The sequence below is a fragment of the Sinocyclocheilus anshuiensis genome, unplaced genomic scaffold, assembly GCF_001515605.1.
Source record: "Sinocyclocheilus anshuiensis isolate Anshui unplaced genomic scaffold, SAMN03320099.WGS_v1.1 scaffold364, whole genome shotgun sequence".
Classification (NCBI taxonomy): Eukaryota; Metazoa; Chordata; class Actinopteri; order Cypriniformes; family Cyprinidae; genus Sinocyclocheilus; species Sinocyclocheilus anshuiensis.
Window position 1 is genome coordinate 199,169 of NW_015555735.1, and position 9,080 is coordinate 208,248.

At 35.4% G+C, this 9,080-nt stretch overlaps 1 protein-coding gene across 1 annotated transcript in view; it reads right to left on the minus strand.

Annotated features, from left to right (window-relative positions):
* Positions 1–134: 134 nt before the first annotated feature.
* LOC107673067 (RNA-binding motif, single-stranded-interacting protein 2-like) overlaps positions 135–9,080 on the minus strand; it is a 27,790-nt gene continuing 18,844 nt past the window's right edge. Inside the window, exons 5-14 of the mRNA XM_016466503.1 lie at positions 4,084–4,241; positions 3,916–3,995; positions 3,730–3,839; positions 3,589–3,635; positions 3,382–3,475; positions 3,119–3,169; positions 2,936–3,046; positions 1,640–1,720; positions 1,458–1,545; positions 135–1,236 (exon numbers count right to left, since the gene is read on the minus strand). Coding sequence (XP_016321989.1) covers positions 1,465–1,545; positions 1,640–1,720; positions 2,936–3,046; positions 3,119–3,169; positions 3,382–3,475; positions 3,589–3,635; positions 3,730–3,839; positions 3,916–3,995; positions 4,084–4,241 — 813 coding nt within the window. The 3' untranslated portion in view covers positions 135–1,236; positions 1,458–1,464. The remainder of the gene's footprint in view (positions 1,237–1,457; positions 1,546–1,639; positions 1,721–2,935; positions 3,047–3,118; positions 3,170–3,381; positions 3,476–3,588; positions 3,636–3,729; positions 3,840–3,915; positions 3,996–4,083; positions 4,242–9,080) is intronic.

Below are 9,080 nucleotides of genomic sequence, written 5' to 3' on the forward strand. Positions count from 1 at the left end.
TTTGATTTCATACATCACTGAACTATTTTCCTGTTCAACAAATTTACATGTAGGCTACTTTTCAGCATGTTGGATTTATATTTATGCACAGAGCACAACACAAATAATCACTATTCCAGTCTCAGAATCTTTTACCTCAGAAGGAAGGAATCTGAGGGAGTGTTCCACTAATAAGGGAAGAACTCTCTTGGTTTTCATTATATTGCCATTTTTATATCTCAGGGGACACAGCCCAAAGAACACACTCGTCACTATTAAAGTTCACCAAGGCAAGAAAAATTAATTTACAGGCCTACATTACAAGGTTGGAGGAGCACTCCTTACAATGTGTAAAAGAAAAGACATAATCCATATGTATGAAGAGGCAAGACAGAACTATTGACATGAAAACAAAGCCATAAAAAAAGTTTATCATCCAAATAGCTTCTCTTTGAAATGTTCTTTAAAAAATTCTTCAAATACAAAAATAAATCTCAACATTTAAACAGAGCATAACCTAACTTACAAGATAAAGCAGCATTTTGGAAGGGAAAAAAGGAATTTTTTTTTTGTGAGGGGATATGAGGTCTTGGTTTCAGAATTCAGTCTCGTCTCGCTGGCACAAACTTGCTCAAAACAATGAGTGCATTTACAACGCTCTTCGATACAGCACATTTTTCTGTAGATCTATCAAAACAACTTGGCTGCTGGTTTCAGCAGGTTCCTCAGTATTTCCTTAAATCGATATTCAAGAAAAATGCAGCAAGATCTTTGCAAAAACAGTTTTTTATGTACAAAATTCCTTTTGCAGCAGACAGTTCAAAAGCAGTCAACAAAATCTTTGAAGAATTTTACAAAAAGATTAAATCAAATTAAAATGACACATGGTGCTGTAACATCGTAGTTGTTTCATTCTGGCTTTGCAGAATGTTTTAGAAAATAAAGTTGCAGAAAAAAATATTTCTCAAAGTGTGTTGGAGTGTGTGTGTGTGCAAATGTGTGAGTCTTTGTGTTAAAAAAAAAGCTTACTTTGCATTTTGTGAACTTATATGACATCTTGTAGTCATAGCCTTCTCCATCCAAGTCTTTCACTTACTAAAATAGGTTTAGCTTCATTATCGGTTGGTCTTCTCCAAGAAAAAACATGTCTGCTTTCTTCCATTGGAAAGAGACGCTTCTCAGTTCCTTTTCACAATGTCCATTTGTTTTTATGTCAAGAGAGGTGGTTCAGTGTCCTCCATCACTCCTATGAATGTACTAAAATAAGAGAAAGATATATATTAGAGTAGGAAAAGAAGCTTATACTGTAACATGAGTTACTCATCCATCTAGTTCAGAAGAACTGATTTTATAATTTCTTGGATACAGTAGATATGCCAATACAACATGAAAAAATGTTCTTTATGGATAAATGTTGTTTTCACTATCTCTTTCCATTACAGACCACAACATTTCCAAAGCAACAGGAAGTAGCCCACCTCCTCTTCACTTGCCATGCTGGTAGGAGTATGTTGTGTGGTCTGTGGGTGTCTCTATGGCAACCTGCTGCTGTTGGATGCTATTTTCCTGCAGTGGCATGAGGTCAATATTACTGACAATACATCACAGTGAATCAGGCTTTGAAACACTTGGAATAATTCAGCATGCAAGGGTTTCGTACCTCGGCGGTAACGCTTGAAGGAGGCACTTGGGCATATTGTGGTATGTAGGTCCCTTGCATAGCTGTGTTTGCAGGCATATACTGAGGACAGATGGACACATGTTGACAAACGTGTGATATCCACAGATAGTACACATTGGACGGATGAACTTCTTGCTCATATGGTTATTGATAATTCTTGTAATTCCGTACATCGCAATTTCTATAAAAACTAGGGCTGCACGATATTGTTAAAAACTGACAGGAATAATTTGTTTTTCTGTGATATATATTGCACTATGAAAAAAGATTGGAATTTTCAGCATTTGATTTAAATAGCTACATTTGGATTTTTGAATCAGTCACTCTATGATGATTGGGATGATTTTGCTGGGGCTGCATAGAAAATAAAAATAATTTAAAAGCTGAAAAATTATTTTTAATTTGAGACTTAGGCTTATCCTTTTAGGCTGAACAATTTGGGAAAAACGTGAAAAATATCATTAATTTAATTTAATGAATTTAGTGGGGGAAAAAATCTCTTTCCACTGGAATTTTCATAGTCCCTATTATCAGTGTTTTTGACTCATTTAATATGACCATAATATATATATATATATATATATATATATATTTTTAAAATTGATAAAATATGATTTTTATTGTGATTATTATTTAAAATATAAAAAAATAAGAAATATATTGCAATAAAACCATTGTACTATAAACTGAAAAATGTATAAAAGTAATACAAATATTTTTTATAGTACACTGTAAAAATACAATACTAACATTTATGTCTCAATTTCTTCATTTTCAAACCTTAATCTGTCAAAATGTTTTTATTTGCACTGCATATTTTGCAATATTGATTTTATATTGTTATATCGTTCAGCCCTAAAACTACCACAAATATTAATAACTGAAACCAAACTGAAATTTTCATGACACCAAAACTACCTAAAATAAAATATAATTGCAATACAATTAAAATACAATTACACGTTTTTGATACATGGTAATATTATAAAACCTGTCACCAGAAATGTAACGCAGTTAAATATTTAAAATTATACCAGTTAGCATATGAATTCTGGTAGCCCCAAAATACTGAAACTAAAATAAAAATGCAATAATGTGAAACTAGAAAACTAAAAAAAATTCAAACTAAACTAAAATTAACAATGAAAACCAAAACTAAATAGAATAGACAAATAGAAAAAAGTCTAAACTAATTCACTGCCGGTCATAAAATATTAAGACCAATACATTATTTGTTTCAAGACATTTGTAAGGAATTATCTGTGGGGGACGTACCGTGCCTGTGCTGCCCAGGGTTAGATGGCTGAGCTGCTGTGTGAGAGGCCCTATTATGGCAGTGGGCTGGATGGTCATGGTGTGGTCCACTGTGGGCGTGAGGACGGTACCCTGCGCACAGAAGAGAAAGAAAGTTAGACAAGCAAAAGTGCTTTAGGAAAAATAGCAGCAACTGCAACTTACTGTGGGCTGCATGAGGTAAGACTGGTGATGTATCCAGGAGGGATTGTGTACCTGACATTAAAACGAGACACATTTTAAACTTCGATTTGTGTTGTTTTTCTATATCATTCAGATCTATTTAGACCTAATAAGCTAGAAAGAATGTGAAGATTTTTCCATAAACAAGATCTTAAATTCCTCATATATAATAACTGTACATCTTCAAAATAATTGAAATATTGAGCAGTAGTATGGCTCTTGCAAAACAAATGGTTTCTCTGTACCTGGTAGGTGGATACAGGTGAGTGCATGTAGGGAGAGATAGAAGTCTGAGCAATAATTCTGTTAGGAGCAATGCTGTAAGAAGGAGAGTAAAACCTGCAGGGGGCGACAAACACATTTTTCTTTTTTAAGAAAGCGCTGTTACCATGCAGTGTCAAAATTAAAAGCACAAAGTACAACATTTCTTGAGTAATAATTTCTGAACCCACCCATTTTGTAAAGCAGGAGTAGGGTCATATGTTAACGTCATCCCGCCCTGTATGTGTGTAAGAACGAGAGAGTGACAGTTGACTTAAGACTTGTGGTTGAAATCAACATGTAAAAAAAGTAGAAAAAAGCAGCTCTCTCACAGTCTCGCCCTCTCTCGGCCACTGCCGCCCATTCTGGTGATATTTCCCCTGATTCTGACGTTTTTTCTGTCCCCCATCCGCAAATTTACACAGCAAGGGTTCTGTAGGCACTTCAGGAAAACATATCACTCATTATTTATTTGTCATAACCATCTGGTCAATATGAAAACAACCCAAATGTAGTACCTGCAACTCCAGGAGGAGTCTTGATGTATTTGCCGTTAAAATGTTGAATGATGGCCTCACATTTTTCAGTCGATTCCATCCTGACATAGAGTAATTGCAAATGCATTATTAATGGAATATTAATGATGATAATGTCAGGTTCTACGTATGAGAGCTGGTCAGGCGTACCTGGCGAAACCAACTCCGCGGCTGGTGCCGTTTGCGTCGCGTAAGATGCGTGTGGAGATGACCTGGCTGAAGGGCTTGAGCATGCTCTCTAGCTCCTGCTCATCCATAGACAGAGGCAGATTAGAGATGTACAGATTGGTGGGGTCCTGTTCTTGTTGCTGCATCAAGAAGAGAGAAACAAATGTGTTAAACATTGAATAGGAAATAATCTCTAGGAGATATTGTAAACTACAACTATTAAATTATTTTCAGTAATTGGAACTATATATATATATATATATATGTATATACAGTATATATATATATACTATATATACAATACTGGTAAAAAATGTATATCCTGAATGCACTGTAAGTCGCTTTGGATAAAAGCGTCTGCTAAATGCATAAATTATTATTAATTATATACTCCTGCTCATCCATAGACAGAGGCAGATTAGAGATGTACAGATTGGTGGGGTCCTGTTCTTGTTGCTGCATCAAGAAGAGAGAAACAAATGTGTTAAACATTGAATAGGAAATAATCTCTAGGAGATATTGTAAACTACAACTATTAAATTATTTTCAGTAATTGGAACTATATATATATATATATATATGTATATACAGTATATATATATATATAAATATGTGTGTGTGTATAAACACAGCAAAAAAAAAAAAACCGGAATCTATTAAAACGAAAAAAAAAAAAGCACATTGAAATGAAAACTGAATATAGAGCCCAGCCTCATGAAAATGCGTATAAATAGTACGCCAAATAAAAACAAAAACTCGTGGTATTGATACATAAAAATTGACTTTGGCGTGCATATAATATGCAGTTTTCGCGTACATATGAAACGCATCTACCCCACAACCCTAATCCTACCCACTGCATAGCATATACACACCAAAGTCAATTTTTGTGTATTAATACCACAAGTTTTTGTTTTTATTTGGCATACTATTTATGCCGGGTTGGAGAGCCCGGTCTCATGAAAATGCGTTTAAATAGTATGGCAAATAGATTCAAAACTGATTGAACATATGTATGAATATTATAATACTACTAATAATGTTAAAATACATGGACATGACTAGTGAAAGGAATATTTTGGGTTATTTTCAACTTAAAGAATTAATTTGTCCAAAAATAGCAATTCTGTCATCATTTCTGCGAATAGAGACTTAAATTTCAACCTGTTTTTCTACACAAAGCCATCATATAGCTTATGATAAATGTAATAATAAATATAGCACATTCTTTTTTATGATGGCTTTAGGGGACATTCACAAGGAAAACACACAGAAAAGTGGAATAGAAAAAAGCCAGGTCTCATTCATAAGGAAAACACACAGAAAAGTGGAATAGAAAAAAAGCCAGGTCTAGTGTGTAAGATAACTTTTAACTTCTGTGCTGCATTTATACAATGCAGTGTCATTGCTGCAAAAGACACGAGTAAGCAGAATGCCCAAGCATGTCCGTCGAGCTCAAGTTTACACAGAAAACAATAGAAAAGCAGTGGAGTTGAATGCAAAAATGCACTTTAGGCGCTTTTCCACTGCGTGGTACGACTCGGCTCGGTACGGCTCAGTACAGTACGGTACGGCACCGCTCGGTTCGGCTCGGTTTGCGTTTCCACTGCAGTTTAGTATCGCTTTAGAGTGGGCAGAATTATTCACATTTCGTTATAGTTGCGCCGCATCTACTACCGCGACTCCTAAAAAAACTTTTTCATTCCACGTTGCCCCATAAGTGCAGTGATGCAGGTAGGTACAATTCTCTCCGGCCAATCCGTGATCAGCTGAGTTTACACGTCACGTTTTGGTAACGGTACGGTTCGCTTGGAACCCCAACCGAAGTGGTACTAAAAAAAGTACCAGGTACCAGGTACTGTACCCAGTGGAAAACCCCCCAAAAGTGAACCGTACCGAGCCGTACCGTGCCGTACCATGCAGTGGAAAAGCGCCATTTGTGTGAACAGTCCCTTATGGTGTTTTTTTGTAATTTTGGAGCTTGACTGCATCAGTCCTCATTCACTTTCACTGCTTCTAGGTGGAGAAGCTTCTGGTTTGTGTTATTGACATAATTCCTGTTGGAGGATATCTGCAAGGTGCCCTGCTTTGTTCCTGAAGGACTGATCAGCCTTACAGGCTCAATAAGGTTAGGATTATGGGTAGTTGAGGTTAGGGCCTCATCAACCTTGTCAGGCCCAAATCAAAGCACCATCAAACACTGAGCGCTTTACGGAGAGTTATGTCACATCCTTTCCATGTCCCTTCACGGTTTTGTGGTAATCGACATAATGCCACGTGCCACAAATACTGCATACAGATACTAAGTTTGGAATGTCCTTGATATTCTAGTAATGATACATTCCAGCTTTAAAATGTATTGGAAATCAAAAGGAAAATAGAAATGACTGTGAAGGAGTTCAGAAGTTTACAGGTAGGACAAACTGCTGAACCAGCAGCCTTGTGCATTGATGCACTTGTGTGAGATTGGAGAGATAAGACTGGTTCAGCTTCTGCCACGACTTCAACTATGAAATATGGAGCTTGTTGGAAGTTTTCTCTTTTCCAAAAAAAAAAGAACCAAAAAAAGAAAAAAGAAACACAAATAGAAAAATACACACTGGCAGCCAAAAGGTTGGAATAATTAAGATTTTTTCATGTTTTTGAAAGAAGCCTCTTACGCTTAGTAAGGCTGCAATTATTTGTCCAAAAATATAGTAAAACAGTAATATTGTGAAATATTATTACGATTTAAATAACTATTTTCTATGTCAATGTCAATTTCTATGTCAATTTATTCCTGTGATGGCAAAGCTAAATATCCAGCAGTCATTACTCCTATCTTTAGAGTCTGAAAAACAGCTGATAAAAAACTGCTGATTAATATTTTTGTGGAAACTGTGATACATTTTTTCCAGATTATTTGATAAGAATGATTTCATGTATCCTTGCTAAATTAAAGTATAGTTTTTTTTTATTGTACTTACCCCAGACTTTTCAATGGCAGTATATCCACTAAAATATTTAGTGGTTTCCATAAGATTTTAAGCAGTACAACTGTTTTCAACATTGATAATAATAAGAAATGCTTCTTGAGTACCAAATCAGCATATCAGAATGATTTCTGAAGGATCATGTGACAATGAGGACTGGAGTAATGATGCTGAAAATTCTGCTTTTTCATCACAGGAATAACTTACATTTCAAAGTATATTAAAATAGAAAACAGTTACTTTAAATTGTAATAATATTTAATAATATTACTGTTTTACATAATTTTTGATTAAATAAATGCAGCCTTGGTGAGCATAAGAGACTTCTCTCAAAACATTAAGAACTCTTAAATTATTCCCAGCTTTTGGCCACCAGTGTAAATAGAAGCAAATTTTTCGCTATATTTGTCTCTTACCTTTGCATAATTATGCTGGAGTTTTAAACATCAACATGTTTTTTAGTAAAAAGTGTCAAAATGACCGTTTTCAAGGCCAGTACTGAGTCAGCTCATTACCATATAAACACCTAATTAGCTTAATTTGAAGCTGCAGGCATGACAGCAAATATGCATACAGTACAAAGTGACACCTTTCTAACCTCAAATGAACAGATACACAAACCTGTGCTTGCATGTCTTCTACAGATTACCCACTTCCTGCATAAGGCGTAAGCAGGAGGTTTTATATTAGGATCTCAAAACCCCTTAATCATATTATACGGCTCAAATTAATTTAGTTCATTATCATTGAAGCAAGAGTTGTGTGTTAACTTGTCTAAACAAATCAGAAAGACCGTAAAGATGCTGCAAGACAGCAAACCTCCAATTCACCCGCTGCTGATTTGCATATTCATTGCTTTGGTGTGCAGATGAGATTAAAATGTGAGCTGTAAATTCATTACCAGTTCATCTCACCACCATGAATAATGAATGTCTAATTGCAGTGACCTGCGATGAAGGTGATTTTTGTACTGATCTAATCACGCCGTGAGACGCTGCATTTTTCCAGAGTGAATGGGAGGAGGAAAATCCACGGCAATTGCCTCAACAAACTCTTAAATAGGTCAGAACGCTAAAAGACTCTAAAACGGCTGTAATTAAGACGGGTGCTTCGTGATGTTCTTGTGTGAAGAGGTTGCCCTTTCATGCTGATCTACAGATTAAATAGGTGAATCTCACAAAATCTTTCAAGAATATGTTCAGGTCACATTTACTGCAAAATTAAAGAGAAAAAATGGAAAAGAAATTGAATCCTGTTTTTTGTTGCACTTTTGTATTGTGACATTATTTTTTAGCACAATTAAGCACACCCATTCCTCATTTCTCATTACCGCAATGCAAAAAAACATCAATGCTATTACTGTAATTCAAAGAAATTAATAACATGCTTATTTTTTGTAGTCCCTTAATGATTTAAATACAAAACTATCAAAAATACTGTACTGCAGTAATGCCAAGCTAATGAGAATTACTATATATACAGTGCCTTGCAAAAGTTAATTTTTTTCACATTTTGTTATGTTGCTGCCTTATGTTAAACTGCTTTAAATTACTTTTTTTTCCCCACATCAATCTGCACTCCATACACCATACTGACAAAGCAAAAACAGAATTCTCACAACTTCGTAAATTTATTAAAAAAAAACTGAAATAAGTACATTGCATAAATATTCATACCCTTAACTAAATATTTAGCTGAAGCACCTTTACAGTCTCAAGTCTTTTTTTGTTTAATTCGACAAGCTTTGCACATCAGCATTTAGCAATTATCTGTCATTCTTCTCCTCGCCTCTTCACCTCTTAAGCTCTGTCATGTTGGATGGGGGCTGATGCATATTTTCAGGTTTCTCCAGAAATATTTGATTGCGTTCAAGCCCAGGCTTTGGCTGGGCCACTCAAGGACATTCACAGAGTTGTCTATAAGCCACTCTTGCTGTGTTTAGGGTCATTGTCCTGTTGGAAGGTGAACCTTCTGCCCAGTCTGAGGTTCTGAATGCTCTGGACTGGG